We start from the raw sequence: 19,038 nt of genomic DNA on the forward strand, positions 1-19,038 counted from the left end.
TTTGGAGGTTAAAAATGAATGTAGATTGTAGAGGTGAAATAATCTGGATTTGAGTAAATGTGATGAGAAATGTTTGAGCTGATATTGAGATCTTCAATCATATTGACTTTTGATTGCACACTTGACAAATCTGAGCTCGCTTCGACACATTGTTGACATCTCTTCTCAAACTCTAATAGAGACATTTGTGAGATTTCTGACTCTTTTTCTCAGGAGAAATATCTGAGACGCAGATGTGACTTGAGCAAAAGCTTCCATTTGCTCTCCATTTAATCTCAATGTCTAAGTGAGATGCTAAAGAGATGAGCAATTACAATGTGATTTTCAGTTTCCAGTTTTATTTAATACTGTAACTTGACATCAGCGCAAAACAATACAAGAAGTTACGCTGAAAAACATGCAGAATGTTCACAAAACAAGCAAACACAACACAACAAAGAGAAGAGAAAAGAAAAGAACAGAAGACCTCTGTATCCAGAGCGCTGCTGTCTGCAGGAGAGAAACAGAAAGATACAGACAACATTAGAAATAATAACACATATCGACTCTTATCTATAAATAACAGCACACACTTATAATGACGTGTGTTTAATCGAGCCAAACAAATAATGCCAGCGCAGCTCATCTGAGATTTCTCACACACACAGAACCCTTAAATATATATATATATATATCCTGTTTCCCTGATGCTTTATTGGCCGTACAGTGCTTTAAAAAACCTGCGGCGGCCCGGCAGAGAAACATCCTTTTATGTTTATTTAAATACACCTCCAATCAATACCCAAACGCAATTTCGGTCAAATTATGAGCAGATTCAAACCTCAGAGATGATGTTACACCACGGATGGCCATCACCGCACCGGGTCTCTCATGTTACAGTCAGGGGCAGTACTAACCAGTAGGACAGAACGGCCGTCCCACCGATGGCATAAGGCCGTAACCAGGGGCGGATCGGCCATCTGGAGTATCGGAACTTTTCCCGGTGGGCCGCTAATGGACGCTTGGGCATTAGCGAAGGCATTAGCGAGAGGGACACGTATACATGTAACGCAATGACACGTTACATACAAAGTGAGTATTGATCTAGTCTTTCCTCTCATCCGTCGCTTCTGTGACTCTCAGACAATAAAGAACATCCTTCAGTCTCGGTAAGCGAGAGACAAACTTGATGTTCTGGTGTTTGATATTTATTTCTAATGAAAATGTTCAGTTTACTAAAAACTAAACTAAATTTTATAGAATTTTATATAAATCATTTTGGACAGTTAAGCACAGCTCGTCTTTACTTCTTGTTACTGTAACGCATTCAGATATTCAACTTTAGATTTTTGTGTAGTTCACATTAACTTAAATGGCAATTCTTAGTAGATTTGCATTGCAGTGATACAGTATTTTTTACACTACCATAAAATGAAAACACATCTAAGAAGACAACAACACTGACCTGGTTAGCAAACACACTGGAGAGAGAGAATTAACATGAATGCATTGCAGAATAACATCAATTTGGCAGAAATAGCAAATCTGAAGAGAGCCATTAATGTGAAACCTTGTTTGAAAACAAGCTCGAGGAAACACAGAAAGAGCCGAAGACGAAACTAAAGCTTTCATGATATCTTTACCTAATGCAAATGAGTTCTCATCTGAGATCTTTAATTACAGCTGAGCGACTGTGTGAAAACACGCTGCTAAATCCTGAAGAACATCATAACTGCAATAAGCTGCCGGCAGGTTTTCTCCGCTATATTTATGTATGAATCGGAATACTTTTATTCAGATACAGTGCACTTAAAGGAACAGCTCACCCAAAAGAAAATTCTGTCATCATTTCCTCATCCTCGAGTTCTTCCAAATCTGTATACATTTCTTTGTTCTGATGAACACAGAGAAAGATTTTTGAAAGAATGCTTGTAACCAAACAGTTCTTGGCCACCTTTGACTGCCATAGTAGGAAAAATTGCTTAATAAATGTCTTTGTTCTGTTGAACACAAAAGAAGATATTTTGAAGAATGTAGGGATGCAAACAGTTCTGGGGCACCATTGACTACCATTGTCATTTTTCTTACTATGGTAGTCAATGGTGGCCAAGAACTGTTTGGTTACAAGCACTCTTCCAAATATCTTTCTCTGTGTTCAACAGAACAAGACATTTGGGACAATTTGAGGGGTTAGTAAATGACGATAGCAGTTTTATTTTTGGGTGAACTGTGCCTTTAAGACAGGTGGATTAAAACATGCCCAGGGCCAACAAAAAAAATTAGTGTCCATGTCTGGATTTATTATGGTAGCGAGAAATTATGAAAATAATATAAAAAACTAATATTAAAAATACACTCAAAATAATTAGCTTCTTCTCACCTAAAATTCAGGTGACATGCCAGGTTCTGTGAGATCCGCTGATACGCTATTATTAGACGGTTCACGGTTCATCTGTTACTGTGAAGCATGAATGAAAAGCTGAATACTGTTTCCCAGCACTTGACAATAGCTGTGAGTGCTGCGCTTCTGGGTTTACCATCCGCTGTGACTGTGATTTTCACATCTAGGTCAAGAGCGCTTTCAGTGTGAGCAAGACTGGGTGGAAATTCCCCTGTTTCCTCACTGACTGTTAAGAAAACTCAGCAATTGAAGGGTACATTTCAGAGCTAAACTTGTGGACACAGATGACGGGATTTCACGGTGAACAGTCAACGACAGCAGCTCCTACTGTATGAATCATTCTGCTAAATATTGACCAGCCTCTGTTTTCATAAGTACACTGACATTATGACAGGTGCGAGAATCAAATGCATTCTTACTCTACTACCATTCATTAAACAACATGCCAAACCTGCTCAACGTTTGCTGTTTAAAAGAATAGTTCGCCCAAAATGGCATTTGAGATCACATTTTCATTTAAAATCTGTTTGAATATAACAGCATCATTAATGAACTGGCTAATTGGTCTCTATGAGGTTAATGAAGGTCATTAAATGTGAAATACACTCTATTCTAATCTCTGTGCCAATGGACACCTGTTACACACACACACACACACATTCATTTCATATGCACAGGCATGCACACATGCACACACACACACACAAAAACACTTTCAAGTACACACACACACACACACACACACATACTTATGTGCACACACACACATTCCGATGCACATACACAAACACACGCGCGCACACGCACACACACATTCAAGTGCACATTTACACACACACACACACACACACACACACACACACACACATGTATGTGCACGTACACAAACACGTGCGTGCGTGCGCACACACACACACATTCAAGTGCACATGCACAAACACACACACATTCAGATGCACATACACAAACACACGCGCGCACACTCACACATTCAAGACAGTGCACATGCACAAACACACCCACATTTAGATGAACATACATACATACACACACGCACGCGCACGCACACACACACACACACACACACGCATTCAAGTGCACATGCACAAACACACCCACATTCAGATGCACATACATACACACACACACATTGAAGTGCACATGCACAAACACACCCACATTCAGATGCACATACACACACGCACGTGCACACACACACACACACGCATTCAAGTGCACATGCACAAACACACCCACATTCAGTTGCACATACATACACACACACACATTCAAGTGCACATGCACAAACACACCCACATTCAGATGCACATACACACACGCACACACACACACACACATTCAAGTGCACATGCACAAACACACCCACATTCAGATGCACATACACACACGCACACACACACACACACATTCAAGTGCACATGCACAAACCTGCACAGTCGCATGCTGTTAAAAAATAGTGCGCCTAGGTACATGGAATCACATATTCAATTTACAATCTGTTTAATATAACACGCATCATTAATGAATGGCTAATTGCTCTCAATAGATGAATAGTGGGAAATGTAAATACAGCTCGATTCTCAATCTCTGTGCCAATAGACACGCCACACACACACACACACATCATTTCATATGCCAGACGCGACACCCATGCACACGACAAGCACACAGCGAAAGCACACTTTCAAGTACACACACACACACACACACACACATACTTAGATGCACACACACACATTCCGATGCACATACACACAACACCACGCCGCACACGCACAAACACATTCAAGTGCACTTTACACAACAACACACACACACACACAGCAACACACACACATGCTATGTGCACGTACACATACGACGTGCGTGACGTGCGCGCACACACGGACATCATTCAAGTGCACATGCAGCAAACACCACACATTCAGATTGCACATACAACAAACACATTACCACTCACAGACGTCACTTACAATTCAGATCAGTGCACAGCACAACACACCACATTTAGATGACTCAACAACCGCACGCCACACCAACCACCTTCACAATACACACATTCACAGTACGCCACGCACGCACACACACACCCACATTCAGATGCACATACACACCAGCACGTGGCACACTACACACATTCAGAGTGCACATGCACAAACACACGCACATTACACATGACGATACACACATACGCATGCACAAACACACCCACATTCAGATGAGCACATACACACAACACATTGCACCAGTGCCAAACAACACGCACACACCATTCAGTGCAACATAATTGGGGCACACGCACAGGCATACAACACACACACACACACATTCAAGCGTGCACGATGCCAAACACGACCCACACATTCGAGGATGCACATACACACACAGACGCACATCACACACCAGCACATCGCTCCACTATCGCACAAGACACCACCCACCATTCAGAATGCACATACACACACGCACGACACAACACACACCGATTCATCGTGCACATGGCACAAACGAACACCCACCATTCAAGTGATGCGACATACAACACACGCACGCACCACAGCACCACATATGCGTGACATTGCCACATACACCACACATTCAGATGCACTAGGCAGCACAGCGGCACACACACACACAAGTGCACGATGTCATATGCCCGTGCATACACCACATGTGCACAGCACACACACAGTACATTCAAGTGCCACAGGCAACACCATGCACAAACACGCGCCACATATTCAGCACGCACATCAGTACACACACACACGCAACAAACAACACATTCAACACCACTGACACTATTCAAGTGCACATGCAACAAACACACCCACATTCAGATGCACTACACATACACACACGCACACACACACACACACATTCAAGTGCACATGCACAAACACACCCACATTCAGATGCACATACACACACGCACACACACCACACACACATTCAAGTGCACATGCAACAAACACACCGTGCACATTCAGATGCAACATACCACACATGCACACACACTCACGACACACATTCACTAAGTGCACATGCACAAACACACCCACATTCAGATGCACATACACACACGCACACCACACCACACACACATTCAAGTGCACATGCACAAACACACCCACATTCAGATGCACATACACAACCACACACACACACACACATCAATCATTGACAAGACCAGAAATGCACATGCACAACACACACGTAACACATGCACACACATACTGCTACATGCCACACACCCTACATACACACACATGCACACCGAGACACACACATACTGTACATGCACATCACACACGCACACACAATCACAACAGACATAGCACACACAACAACACACATTCAAGTGCACATGCACAAACACACCCACATTCAGATGCACATACACACACGCACACACACACACACACATTCAAGTGCACATGCACAAACACACCCACATTCAGATGCACATACACACACGCACACACACACACACACATTCAAGTGCACATGCACAAACACACCCACATTCAGATGCACATACACACACGCGCACACACACACACACATTCAAGTGCACATGCACAAACACACACACATTCATATGCACATACACACACGCACACACACACACACACATATTCAAGTGCACATGCACAAACACACCCACATTCAGACGCACATACACACACGCACACACACACATTCAAGTGCACATGCACAAACACACACACATTCAGATGCACATACATACACACACGCGCACACACACACGCAAGTGCACATGCACAAACACACCCACATTCAGATGCACATACATACACACACGCACGCGCACGCGCACACGCACACACATTCAAGTGCACATGCACAAACACACACACATTCAGATGCACATACACAAACACATGCGCACACACACACACACACACACATTCAAGACAGTGCACATGCACAAACACACCCACATTCAGATGCACATACATACACACACGCGCACACACATTCAAGTGCACATGCACAAACACACATTTATGTGCACATGCACACACATACTGTACATGTGCCCACACACCCTTACATACACAAAAACATGCACACACAGAGCCACACATACTGTACATGTACTCACACACACAAAATCAAACAGATACAGACAAAAATACACACACGCATGTGCACATCAATGCACACACCCAAAATCAATAGGGGGTTCTAACGAGTCAACATCAAATACTGGCAATCACAGTTGCCCTTCAAAGCAGCCCACATGAGTCTGAGGTTACAGAAGCTAAACCCTGAATTAACATCATCTATGGGAAACTGACTAATACACTGTCTCACCATCAAGCCTTAATCAAAAATTCTGTTAGAAACAAATTGACAAAATATTAACCATTGACCAATTGTCACATTTATCTTTGCATGTGATCAATTCCTTACAGCTATAACACAAAGTTTTTTTTACCTCCTGCCAAGATCTGCTGTTCCAGTTCAGCCATCTGTTTTCTGTAGGCCCTCAACGCTGCTTCTTTAAATGTGGGCCGGATCCTTTTCTTGGCTGGAGTTTCCTGCACTGGAACCTCTGTAACATTTTTGTTCTCATCCTCTTGTCCGACCATCTCCTTCAACTCATCAGCTCCCTTTGTTTCTGTCGTTTCCTTCGCCTCCTCTTTACTCCCCTCTTGTTCCTCAGGCTCTGCCTCCTGCTCTTCAGCATCCTCAACATACTCCGCCATACTCACTTCATACTCGGCTGTATCCTCAGTCAACGGATTGTCCTCATACTCCTCACTGTATTCCTCATCGAGGCTACAGTCGTATTCCAGCACAGGGTTACCTTCTTGGGAGATGTCATATTCCTGCGAGACATCATACTCTTCTTCTTGACACTGCTCCTCAGCCTCGTTGGCGTTGGTTCTGTTCTCCAGATTAGCTAGAACCTGCTCCATCACCTCCACGTAATGAGTCTCACTGTCCACGGGTTGCTCAGAAGCCTGATCTTCATCCCCAGCCTTGTAATAGAAGGGTTCTGTGTAGACGTCAGAGTCAATGGTTGTGCTTGAGCTGTTGGCTGTAGACTGGGACACCGTTCTGAACCTGCCCATGAAGGAAGTGTTGCTTGGTTCTTCGGCCGGGGCACTGGTGCTTTGGGGACCTTTGTTCCACACGAAATCTAAAGCTGATTTAGCTCTCTGCAGGGTGGATCCAAATCCTCCAAAGCTGAAGGTTTTTTCATTGAGGTCTATGCTAAGCCTGCTGCTCCAGGATTTAGGGACCTCCTCCACTTTCTCATTTCCGATCTCACTCTGGCTACGGTACATGGATGAGGATTTCTGGTTCTGCTGGAGGTGGTTAACATTGACCTCTTGTCGTTTTAGTGTTTGTGGGGCGGATTCAGGTTTGGCTGTGATTTTCTTAGTTTTTGGCTTCTTTTCGGGTTGTGGTTCAGCCACAGTTACGGGTACTAGTTTTGCTATGGGTTCGACGATAACCTCTGGTTCTGGCTCAGGTTCAGACTGTGCGATTTCTTCAGGTTCAGGTCCTAGATCTGGTTCTGGCTCTAGCTCTGCTTCTAACTCTAGCTCAGGTTCTAGAGCAAGCTCATGTTCTACGTCTATATCTTGGTCTTGACCCGTCTCAGGAGTGCTATCAAGAGTAAAAAAGGTCTCACCTTCAAATTGCAAATCAACCTCAAGGCATTTAGTAATTTTCTCAGGAAAACCAGGGTTGGCTGCAGGGTCAAAAGGGCTGCTGATCTCAGAGATTATGTTCTGTTCAGTAGAAGCATCCAAACCTGAATCAGCACCTTGCTCAAGGTGATGCCAATCTTTCCAAGGTGAGAGGTCACCCTGCAGAGAGAGTTGAGAGCCACTGTAATGGCTCCTGTCCCCTGATATACAAACCAGACCATTACTCACACCGCTGTCGATAGTCTCGGTGGTTTCAACTTCATTATGTTCCACATACGGTCGTTCTTGGGTTTGACTGGGAGGGCTAGCATACCAGGACGATGCCATGTCTTCTTGCTTCCGTTGCCAAAGTTCCTGATCGGAGGAGGAGAGCAGGGAGCACCCGTTGACTCTGGTGAAGTACTGACTCTCTGAGAAGTCCTCCGAGTATGACTGGCAAAGTTTAGAACAGTCCGACTCAGACCGACTGAGTTTGGGAGTGGAGTAGTCGCTCTGAGAAAGCCACCCAGATGTTATGTCTGAATAGTAGGACTTGCTTTGCTTGTCTGTGTCATCGTAGGGTGGATTATCAGCGTAGTGCACGGAGTACGGAGTGTCCTCGGCCAGCCTTCGGTGATCGTGAGACTTTTTCTTGTCCGATTTACTTTTTGGAGGTGGTTTGGACACAATTGCATATTTGTTCTTATTTAATTCATCTAGCTCTTTGTCACTTTCCATGGAGTCCCAGTCATCACTTTCAGCCTTGTCTTTGGCTGAAATCTTGATGTCCATACTTTCGTATGTCTGAGAAGAGGCGATCGCCTTATCTTTCCTTTCTCTCGAGTCATGTGCCAGACTGTCAGTGGAGATCGATATGCCTGTCCCTTTTAGTTTATAACACTTTTTCAAAACTAAATCCCTGTCTTGGGGGCTTGAAAAAATAACTATAATTGGGCGAGGTTTAGCATTGTAACATTCTCTTTGTTGCCCCAGTCGATGGGCGAGTTCAATTTTAAATGTTTTGCGTGCATCAGCGAAACCCATTTTTTCTTTCAGAATCTGAAAAATAAGCTCTTCAGTCTTTTCACACTTCTCCTCAGGCACGTTTAGGAATTTCAGAGTAGCTTTGTTGGTCTGTTGGCTAATCTGTCTGATGTAGTCGTGGATGTCTCGAGTCTCACGTCTAGACTGAACAAATCCCGAGCGCAGCTGCTCGATTTCACTCTGCACCACCTCGACGCTGCTGGAAATCTCGTCGATGGAGCTTTTGAGAGCGTTGACGTGTCCTCGCAGTTCTGAGAGCTCAGACTCGATCTGACTGATTCCCTGAAGTTCTTTAAAGATCATTTCCATCACATCCTGAGTCTGATTGATACACCCCGTAGAGCTTGATCCTGGCTCTAGGGTAGTGGTTTTGTGGTGCCGCCCAGCCCGGTCCAGAGATTTGCTTCTGATGCCAAGGGTCTTTCTCCAGGTGCTAGCTTCTGAATCTGAAGACACACATTCTTGGCTCTTCTTCCATTTCCTCAGCTTTTTCAGAGCGCCCAGTCGAAGGGTGTGGAGACTGCTACGCTCTCCCCGCTCCCCCTCTGAGCTGCCATCAGAGGGCGCCAAACTAATCAAACTCTTCCTGTTCCTTCTTACGGGCATTGTATAAGCTTTTTGTTCATCGAATCTATGGACAAGTTTTACCTCATTTAGAGAGTCAGAGTAATTGCTATCAATCGACAAGATTTCATGAATTTCATTATTGTTCAGAAACAGGGCATTTTTTGGCAGTCCGTTTGAAATTGCTACACGGTAACTAAATGTCGGCGAGAGAGAGGAACAGTCGTTTTTTCCATCGTCCTCCTCAAGAGACAAATTGCGTGCCGACGAACATTTGGAGATCTTTTTGACTGTGCTTTTCAACGTGGTTGACAACGTTGGGTTCCGTGCGTGCAGCACAGGGGACGTTTTAGGTTCTTTTTTGTTTTCGCGGCTCTCTTTCTTCTTCGTGGTATTTGCCAGTTTCTTTGTAAACATTCCTTTGCAAATCTTTACGATGTAAGACGACAGCTTTCTGAAACGGGCAGAAACCATGGAGGGCAATATTTCTGCAGCTGTGCACCCCGGATGCTGCGACGCAAAACTAGACCAGTTTGCCAGTTAACTCCAGTGGTGCTGAAACGGAAGCACGCAAACACTTTAGAGTTCTGAAAGTCAACCCTGAGGTGTGAGAGGGTCTAGAGAAGAGGTGACCTCAGATGCAGCTGTGCCAAGCAAAAATCACTGCACATCCGCAGGTTCAAGGGCTTCATGTCTCTGCAGGAGAAGAAAGAAACAGAGTTTCAATAATTAAAAAAATTCACAGCCAACATGCTCATACAATGCATTAGATTAAATGTTACACTGCATACGTTCAATTATGAATCATAGAAGAAAGTCCCTTTGTGTTAGAGGACCCATTTCATTAGCAGCTTCTCATTTGGCTGTCAACTCTGAGCTCAACGTGTCACATTCTGTCACTATTATGGGAAGCTTCTTATTCAGAAATAGATCAAAGAAGAAAAGATTGGAGGGTAACAATGTATTGTTTTTCAGACTGTCAAAATCAGTAGTAGGCTAAATGTGTTTACACTTCTATACAAACTTATGTATAAAATACAAGATTAAAAATAAGAATGAGGCACCTAGCCGTATCATGATAAATCACTTGTGTGTTTATACTGAATTCCTCAAGACATCTTTTGGTTTGTCTTTAAAATGTCTTGCTTGAAATCCTGCTGGATATGTCCACAGACTTCAGACCCAGAGCACGCAACATTTAATATTTCCCTTCAGTGGTTCCCAACCCTCGACCTCGGGCCCCCCCTCCCAGAAGGTTTTAGATGTCTCCCTATATAGAACACCTGATTCAAATCATCAGCTGGTTAGTGTGCTAATTAGAGAGATTAATTAACACACTAACCAACATTCGGAGCAGGTCTGCCGAGTAGATACAGGTGTTTTATATAGGGTGACATCTAAAACATTCTAGGGGGGGCCGAGGACCAGGGTTGGGAACCACTAACACACCTGATTTAAAGGTATAGTTCACTCATAAAGTCAATCACATGTAAGGCCGGTGCCAAGGTGTCCACACCTAAAGGGCACCACATCCTGAGAAACACAGAGCTTTACTCAATACAATGAACTCCACACAGGGTTTGCATCTCATTCTCAGATAGCATACAACAATGAACGATGATTGCAAACTCACACATTCACATCTGTTCTCTTCTTCCCCTCTCCTCTTTCTCTCCAACTCAACTCAGAGCACTTCAAAGCTCACCAATGAACTGGATTTGACAAACACCATATCTTATAAGAACAAAGAATCTTCATATGCATGTTTGGTATTTGGTATCATTTCAAAGTGTACATAGGAAACTATGGCATGGTTATATAAAGCTACCATCAGACAAAGTAAGATTGCTCTATTTATCTCTATGGAGTGGTCATGACCTGGTTAGAAATCATCATTGCTTATCATTATTAAATAAGTTTTCATAGTCTAAGGGGACTAGATAAAAATAATGTTTCAGCAATGAGCTGTATACGGATGACCATCTGAGCATTACTAGTCATAGAACCTCTGGCAGTGACCAAGACTGACGAGTTTGTGACCGTGAGATCCGCGTATAACGGCCGGCACGAGACTCTAAGCGACACCGAGACTCGGATGAACGAGTGTAATTCTGAATAAGGCAGAAGAATTAAACATTGACCCAAAATGCATGATTATTATCACGTATAATAATCAAATACAAATAATATCATTCAACAAGGTTTTCCTTTTTATCTTTTAGAGTCAGATAATGTTAACAATAACAACCTTACACACCCGTGTGTTGTTCCAAACCTGTATGTGAGTCTTTCTTCAGCGGAACAAACAAGAAGATATTTTGTGAAATGTGGTTTTGGGTTCATACAATGGAAGTCAATGGGGTTCAGTGTTGTTTGGTAACCAACATTCTTCAAAATAACTTCTTTTGGGTTCTGCATCAGAAAGTCAAACAGGTTTGAAATAACATGAGAAATTACATTTTTGAGTGAACCATTCCTTTTTAAATTATGAGTTCATTATCAGAGAGATTCATGAACTGAACTGGGTGTGACATTTACATTTATATATAATCATTTAGCAGACGCTTTTATCCAAAGTGATTTACAAATGAGGTAAACAATGGAAGCAATAGACTAGACTAGACTAGACTAGACTAGACTAGAATAGAATAGAATAGAATAGAATAGAATAGAATAGAATAGAATAGAATAGAATAGAATAGAATGTGCATTGCTGTTGGTCCTCATGAGCAGGATTAAGAGTTCATTCAGAAGGTCAGCTGATCTCTGGATTAATTCAGTCTCTGGTAATTTGACATGTGTAATATCCCATGATACAAAGACACAGCCTGCATACTAATAACAACTGAAATTCAAACACTAGAAAACACAATCACGATCATTAACCCGAACAATGCACTCGGATGTAAAGGGCACAAATGTCTATATTTTGTAATAGAAGAATACATTTGAAAATCAATAATTCAGGCGTGAATGGTTTTGCCTGAGACCTCATGTGTTATTTATAAATGATGGGAAAAGATGATGAATGAAGTCATTTCGCATTACTGCACTGCAGGGCCTCATTGAGTCTAATTAGATGGTTAATGTGGGACTAACAAATTATACTGGCCTAAGAAATAGAGAAAGGTCAGCATATGTGTGTATAGTGGTGTTTGCTGAAGGTTCTTCAAATCCTCTGACACGTTACTCTCACCCATCAGACAATAAAATATGGAAATCATATAGACTCATGCCAAAAAAACAGAGCTAAAACCAGATTATAGAGACGCGTGTCTGCGGGCACCTAGAACATTCTCACAACTGCTAAACACACACACAATAATCTGTGAGAATTCTGGGTTATGAATTATTGGCAACAGCCAGTTTGTGAGTGTGTTCAGTAAATCTGATAAGGTTGTTGACAGATGTGTTGGTCTTAGTCAGACACCTTGATTTGTACAGACCTCTCTCTCTCTCTCAAGCTGTTTTTAATGCACTGATGAAATAAAACAAAAACAAACATGGGCTGTCTCTGCATATATTCATAATGAAAGCACATGTATTTTATGAGCAGTGCTCAACTTTCATCTGTATCTGGCTGAATGTCCAGGTAATTTTTCACCCTTAAATCAAAAGAAAAGATTAAGATTATTTGTTGGACCTTACACTGTGACATGATTTTTATTTTACCCTAAAATACTCATTAGTGGTTTCTTAATAGTCCTAAAACCATACTCTGACAAATGATTCAGTCAGTCAGTTGGCAGAGCTCAAACGGCTGAATTAAAAAGTCATTTTTGGGACAAAATTGAAAAGTCATTGGTTAAACTAAAATGTATACGTTGGCAACATAATTATTATGTTTTTTTAGAGTTTATCTGAATGTATAAATGCAATCCGAATACAAGATTTAAGATTTAAAATCAACTAAACTGGGTCAAGTCGATTTCACTACAAACTGGAAAATAAGTCAACTATAGGCAACAAATTAGTAATATTAGCATTTTATAATTTATAATAAAATCTAATAATGTTGGCATGAAACATTCACAAATAATCATCGGCATCTCTGCTTTATGAAAAAACATCACATCAGTCAAACATAAGGGTCTCATGACCACAGATTTACTACGTATATAAGGACATTTTCGTTGGTCTGTTTGACACTTTCAATCCGATCAATTGCCAGAAAGCTGTTTACTAGACAATGATAAATACTTTAAAACGAATGGCATTTGTCAAGTTCATTTCCGTTGTCTACTCACAAAGTTCAGTCTGAGGAAACAAATACTTGGACCGGAACACACTTACTTTCTCATTTATCAGCTCTTTTGTGATTAACACTTACGTAAAGTCTCTTCTTTAAACTATTACGGCACTACACATCTAAATCTACTGAAAATTAAACACCAGATACCAATTCAATCTGGTTACAGTAACATCACAGGTGGATAACTTTTACTTTTGCCAATTGTTGCATTAATTGCAATGCTGAAGATGGTCATACATTCAATGTAAATTTTGTTCTTAAAAATGTAAAGGGATTGTTAAACCAAAAATTCTTTCATCATACTGTATGTCAATCCAAACCTGTTTGAGTTTCTTTCTTCAGCAGAACACAAAAGAAGATATTTTGATTTTTTTTCTAATGAAACAACACCGAGACAACCACTTAGACATTTCTCAAAATATCTTCTGATATATTTACAACCACATGAGGAGGAATAAATGATTTCTAATGAAACAACACCGAGACAACCACTTAGACATTTCATCAGTGCATTAAAAACTTTTAATAATAAATATTATTAAAAATAATATTTATTTTGGGTGAACTGTCTCTTTAAGTGTCAGGGGAGCTATGACTGAGCAGTAAAACGCAGCCACATTAATTGAAAACCACCACTTTGGTTTTCAAAACTGGCCTGGAACAAAAGTATTCAGATTCATTTCATAATATAAATGGACGGATGCCAATTTTGACTGGAGACGGCCCAAGACTTAAGTATTTCTTCTTATAGATTTACTCTCAAGTGCTCTTGTGTTAGGGGTCTCTAAAGGCATTTTCTTCAGACTAAAGCAGCTATGAGGAGTGTTAGACTACAGTATATGTACAAATGTCAAATAATAAATACAAATAATAAGCCATCTAAGCAATATTTATATCAACCAATCTAACCAGCTTCAGTGTGAAAACACCTTGTGAGAAATGTGCATTATCATAAAACTGAAGAAGTTTCATATTTTCAGACAGACAGTAGTTTAGTTCACTTATTCTTTAGCTGCTCCAAATGATTGCGCTGGACAGATTGTTGTGCAATGCCTCAAATAAACATAAAGCTCATTAGCCCATCTCTCTCACTCTCTCTCTCTCGCTCGCCCTGAAGGGAATCTGATATGCAGAAGAGGCATGGATTATCAATCCATTGCAGACACAGGGGTCGTGACCCCTTACGACACTCCTTAGACAACCCCAGCCTTTTCTCGATGCATATTTAAGATACCGAGAGTGGACGAGAGACAGAAAGAGAGAGAGGGAGCCCCACCCACTAACACAATTACAACCCATTGCTCATCTTACATTCGGTCATTGCTCTGAGAAAACTCAACATGCACAGATCAACACGCATCACAGATTCATTTAAACCCGACGATTGCCGTCTATCATCAAAGAAAGACAAAATAACGGCCAAAAAATGTGAATATGGATATCTTCGTGTGAGGACACACGCATGCACGCGTGCATTAAACACATGCCGATGCGTGTGTGGCGATGCATCAAATGCTCTGTGTGCATGTTGTCAGTGCAAGCTCCAGCTGAGAAATGCGACAGATCGGAGAATCCTGCGAGCCGTGGGAATCAGAAAGCTCTCTCGACGCTAATCCAGCGAGCGCTTCAATCATCATGCAACCAGATGTTAAGAGATGGTAAAAGGGTCAACGGGCTGAAAGCATCGGACGCCCCCCTCCTCGACCATCACAAAGTATAATGGCATGCAATACAACGGGTCAAATATTGATCAGCAATCAAAACTGAGAATGTATGCATGCATCAACGCATGTATGCACAATGCAGCGTGAATACACAAATTGCAAATAAACTGCATGACTGGTTCTATCGCAACGCTCCAATTTCAGATAACATCCATCAGGCTTCAGATGCAACAGCTTAACTTAGAGAGATGCAGAGTGAACTACATACCTGAATGCCAACCCTCTCCTACAGCATGCACATTCCATCCACTACAGCGTTGGAGCCGCAGAAGCGTCAAGGAAACTCTTAAACGTCCTGCCGTGAAGCAGACAGCATCCTCTGAAAATAGAACGCGTGCGGAGAAGCCTCCGGACGACGGAACCTCAGCTCCACGTCCTGCCCTCCCGTTCCCCGCGATCCATTCCTCCCTACGTCCCGATGCAGCGGTCGCGCTCTGCTCAACCTTGGGATGATGCCTGGCTTGGTGGGCGCATGCTGAAGGACCCTGGATAAAATCCCTCTTCCCAGACGGAGGCGGCGACGCTCGGCTGAGCAGCAGACAGCGTCTGGGATGGCGGAAGCCCTCCTGTCTGGCTGCACAGGAAGCCTGTGTGTGTGGATGCGAGCAGACTGATCGCCTGTGTAGGGGAGAGAGAGAGAGAGAGAGAGAGATAGAGAGAGAGTGTGTGAGGAGCCCTTGGAAGAGAGCAGCGCCGAGCCTCTCTGTCTCACACAAAAAGAAATGCACAAAGACGTTCCTGCGATTCACAGAGATGCACACGTGACGAGAGAGAGAGAGAGAGAGAGGGAGAGGGAGGGAGAGTAAGAGGGGAGGATGTGAAAGGATGAGAGAGACAGCAGGAGGGAGGGAGGCAGTGTGTGTGCGTGTGTGTGCGTGTGCGTGCGTGTGTGTGACTGCGTTCATGTTTGTATATCCCGGTGGGGACCTAAACCTGAATACACACCAACACATGGGGACTCGTGTCACCGTGGGGACCAAAATTGAGGTCCTCATGGGCACAAAAGCTTATAAATTGTACAGAACAATATTTTTTTTAAATCTAAAAATGCAAAATGTTTTCTATGATCTTTAGGTTTAGGTTTAGGGGTAGGGGATAGAATAGTTTGTACAGTATAAAAAACATTACGGCTATGGACGGTCCCCACAGAGAAAATAAACCAGACAAGTGCGTGTGTGTGCGTGTTTGTGAGAGACAGAATCTAAGATTGGCTTGCAGCTTTAAACCCTTGTAAGAATCTATATCCCTCTTACTCTCAACCTCTCGTATATTTTCCAGTTAATGGTGTTTTGGGGGTGAGCATCTCTGTATTCATTGCTGTACTATGGGTTTGTTTAAACCACTAATGCCAAATTCAAACATTTTTGACAGACAAAGTATAAACTAGGCAAAAAAATCTTTGCCAGAGGGCCCTGAGCCACGCAACAATATATCGCGATAACCGTGATATTAACACCTGAAATTATGATATCTTGTCAGTACTACACATATCATAAATAATTCATATTTAACAGGTTTTGCACCTGTTTTTTACATGTTGTCTTCTAATTTATGACACAAAATAAGCAAAATTCTAGATTCATTTAACGGATAGCATCATTCTATAGATATTTGTAAATCATTATTGTGAAATACAATACTTGTGCAGTGTGATATTGTGACAGCCCTAGAGCAGGTTAGTATGGAGAGTTGAAGGTGAGCTCTTGACTTTGACCACCACCTAGAACATTCTTTCAATGCCCTATCCGCCGAAAACGCTTTGGCATCTGCCCTGAATATGACAACAACCACCGAGACCAAATATCAGCGCCCTAGAAACCACACAGAACACCCTAGCAACCACACAGAACATCCGTGAAACCACACAGCATTGCATTAAAAACATATAAACAACCGCATGGCGACCCCCTGCATCACAACCCAAGCATCACTCTCACTTTCAGCAGAAAATCTCTACGGTACACACTACATTATAGAATAAGTCTCATTAGACCTTTCAACCCATTCAAATGAGACTACTGGATAATTTACATGAATGTAATCACACACTGATGATTCATACATAATAAATGTGAACCTACAGTACAGTATGTATATAATATATGGCTCATCGCATGAATCTATGAATACACGAGTATGATCATTCACAACCTTGTGCTCTCTGTGTCCTTGTACTATGTGATTATCAATTCTGATTGGTTTAGAGCTAAGTGCCGCGCTCGCTTAATTTATCCACCGTGCTACACCCCGAGCTTTTATTATGATTTCAGCATCGCTCAGGAAACAGGGAATGTGTCATGTAATCCCACAAACAGACGCTAATTTTCCTCGCCTGCTGGCCACACTACATTTCAGGCTGTTTTTTTACTGTTTCTACAAAAAAAGGGTGTGTGAGAGTGAGAAAGAGAGCCACAGGGAGACTGAGAGAGAGAGAGAGAGAGAGAGATTGGGATGCCGAACATGGCTCTTGGTCGCCCCCTGGTCTACAGATGAGTAAATGTTTCATAAAGCAGAATTAATCAAGAATCTAAATGTCTAAATGTTTAAACCTGTTCTCAAAATGCTGTACATGACTTGACTTCAATGCCAAAAAGTCAACATGAACCATTTTGTGGCATATTATGTAACACCATATTTAGAAACTGTTCAATCGAAAATGAAAACTCTTTCATTATTTGAAACCTCTCACGAAAGTTTCTTTCTTCTGTGTTGAATGTTGAATGAATGTTGGCAACCAAATAACACTGCACTCCATTGACTTCCATTGTATGAACACAAAACCACTGAGACATTTCTCAAAACATCTTCTTTCGTGTTCCACTGAAGAGAGAGTCACATACAGGTTTTGAATCACATGAGGGTGAATAAATAATTAAAGTGCTTTTATTATTGGGTGAACTGTCCCTTTAATGGGGAACAAAGTGAAGGGCGGGACTTGAGGGTTTGATGATATCAGCCAATGAAGAACGTTGTTTTAGAGGCCAATCATAGCAGTTTGTTTCTTTGCAATGTTCACTGAATCATTCAGTAAATCCCAGAAACGTAAAATTAGAAAACATGGCCAATTTTGATTCGTTGACTCGAAAACTGATTCAAAGGATATAAACACACAGCCTATGAAGAATGCTTGGAAGCTAAATGTATTATTTTAAATGAATTACGGACCTATTCACACCAAAGATTAAACAACAGAGCTGTGGGTTGTTTTGTGTTCTACATCAATAATATTCTTTGTTTGCTGAAGAAACAGACAGGTATACCAGACACATGTGAAGAAGACTGCTGTTGATAACTTGGTGTGAACAAACCTTTCATCAGCAGTTGATTTCCTTTTAATTTCCTTTTGTCTTTGGTGTGAACAGGCCCTTAAAGAAAGAAGAGAAA

At 42.0% G+C, this 19,038-nt stretch overlaps 1 protein-coding gene across 7 annotated transcripts in view; it reads right to left on the reverse strand.

Moving 5' to 3' along the window:
* LOC130562385 (protein unc-13 homolog C) overlaps positions 1–19,038 on the reverse strand; it is a 118,931-nt gene that overhangs the window by 84,519 nt on the left and 15,374 nt on the right. For 4 of the 7 annotated variants that reach the window (XR_008963944.1, XM_057347304.1, XM_057347301.1 and 1 more), the window contains exons 1-3: positions 15,863–17,100; positions 6,867–10,374; positions 467–489 (exon numbers count right to left, since the gene is read on the reverse strand). Coding sequence is in view for 6 of the 7 variants with exons in the window: in XM_057347304.1 (XP_057203287.1) it covers positions 467–489; positions 6,867–10,152 (3,309 nt within the window). In the remaining variant the exon portion in view is untranslated. Of the gene's footprint in view, positions 1–466; positions 490–6,866; positions 10,375–15,862; positions 17,103–19,038 lie in introns of those variants that run through there. The other 3 variants (XM_057347300.1, XM_057347302.1, XM_057347303.1) reach the window with 3 other exon arrangements.

The sequence above is a fragment of the Triplophysa rosa genome, linkage group LG12 (assembly GCF_024868665.1).
Source record: "Triplophysa rosa linkage group LG12, Trosa_1v2, whole genome shotgun sequence".
In the NCBI taxonomy this organism is placed as follows: domain Eukaryota; kingdom Metazoa; phylum Chordata; class Actinopteri; order Cypriniformes; family Nemacheilidae; genus Triplophysa; species Triplophysa rosa.